The sequence below is a fragment of the Geospiza fortis genome, unplaced genomic scaffold (assembly GCF_000277835.1).
Source record: "Geospiza fortis unplaced genomic scaffold, GeoFor_1.0 scaffold71, whole genome shotgun sequence".
NCBI lineage: Eukaryota > Metazoa > Chordata > Aves > Passeriformes > Thraupidae > Geospiza > Geospiza fortis.
Genome location: NW_005054681.1, coordinates 162,295 through 163,924, shown reverse-complemented (window position 1 = coordinate 163,924; position 1,630 = coordinate 162,295). Strand labels below are relative to the sequence as shown.

The 1,630-nt window shown below is 66.7% G+C and overlaps 1 protein-coding gene across 1 annotated transcript in view; it reads right to left on the bottom strand.

Annotated features, from left to right (window-relative positions):
• PLEKHA6 (pleckstrin homology domain containing A6) overlaps positions 1-1,630 on the bottom strand; it is a 64,589-nt gene that overhangs the window by 7,137 nt on the left and 55,822 nt on the right. Inside the window, exons 19-21 of the mRNA XM_031065108.1 lie at positions 1,404-1,574; positions 1,128-1,261; positions 715-857 (exon numbers count right to left, since the gene is read on the bottom strand). Of these exons, the coding sequence (XP_030920968.1) occupies positions 715-857; positions 1,128-1,261; positions 1,404-1,574 (448 nt within the window). The remainder of the gene's footprint in view (positions 1-714; positions 858-1,127; positions 1,262-1,403; positions 1,575-1,630) is intronic.

The window sequence follows — 1,630 nt, the reverse complement described above, 5'->3', positions numbered from 1 at the left end:
GGAATAGCCCCACGGCGGGAAAAAAAACCAGCCACAGCTAGGTAGGACACACAGCCACAGCTGGGCAGGACAAACAGCCATGGCTGGGCAGGGCAGAATCACAGCTGGCAGGACAAACAGCCACAGCTGGCAGGGCAGTCACAGCTGGCAGGAAGGACAGAGTGACAGCTGGGCACAGCACGCACACGTGAGCTCCCGGCAGGGCTCCTCATGGACAAGGCACAGTGAGTCAGGTACAGGATGTCACCGTGCTCAGCTGGGCACAGCGTGCCACCAACCCCCCCCCAGCATGAAGCGCCACCATGCACGGCCACAAGGTGCCAGCCTGTGCCACCACAATCCCTCTGGCACGGGGTGACACCGCAGTTCCCTGGGCACAGGGTGGCACAACAACCTCCCTGCGTGGGGTGCCACCGTGCTTGCTCAGCCACCTCATGCCACCTCATGCCACCTCATGCCACCCAGGCAGGCACTCCCACCCTCGTGCTGGAAGCTGTGCCCAGCTGGAACGGCTGCTCCACCCCAGGTGGGCAGCCCAGGTGTGGCGGGCGGGCCCAGGAGCTGTTGGCATCACCTGTCCCGCTGTCCCAAGGCTGACCCCTGTCCTGCCCACTGTGCTGCCAAACCCACACCTGCCCTCACCCCCCTGCCCTCCTGGCACCTGGCTCTGCCAGGGATCTGCAGGGTCTGACCCTCCAAGCCCCCGTTCCTCACCCGAGAGCATCCGGCCGCGGCGCGAGGCCTCGGCAGCCAGGGCACAGGAGATCTCGATCCTCTTCTCCTGCTCCTGCAGCTGCACCTCAGGGTCCTGCGGGGTGTCCACCTCCCCCTCGCCCAGGGGGATGACGTTCTGCAGGCTGGGAATGGCACCTGGGGTCAGCACCCCCGCCAGGACCCCCGGGGTGGGGTGGGATGGGATGGGATGGGATGGGATGGGGAGAGAGGGGTGGTAGGGTCCCCTGGGATGGATGGGGAAGGAGTGGAGGTGGGTGGGTGGTCTTGGAATGGGAAGGGGTGGAGATGGGTGCTCAGTGCCCCTCAGGGTGCCCAGGGGAGGGGTGCAGGTGGGTGCTCAGTGCCCCTCAGGATGACCCCTGCCATGGCTGGCATGGGCGCTACAGCCTCACCTGGATTTGGCAATGAGAGTCTTGATCCTTTCCACCTTCTTCTGCTTCTCCTTCATCTCCTCGGGGCTGAGGGGCGATTCTGGCTCCAGCTCCACGTAGCGCTCGGGGATCAGGACTTTGTCCGGCGTGGACAGCTGGGGACAGAGGGACGAGCTCCGTGGTGCCCTGTGCCGGACCCTGGGGACTCCAGCCCCCACTGCTGACCCCCAACCCCTGGCCGGACACTGCTCCGGGCTGCTGCCACCCTGGGGACGCTCGGGGACATGCCGTGCTCACCTCCTTGTTGATGTCCACGTCGTAGTGCTGCGGCTCCAGCTCCATCTTGCGCAGCCGGGCGATCTCCTCCTGAGGCGTCTCGTACACCTTGCCGGGCTCGTCGGAGCGCAGCGCGGCCTCCAGGTCCGAGATGTCCACCTCGTGGATGCTGCGGTGCCGCCGCACCTGCGACAGACACACCGCGTCCCGCTCAGCGTCCCCCCGCGGTGGCGCCCTGTCGCCCGTGC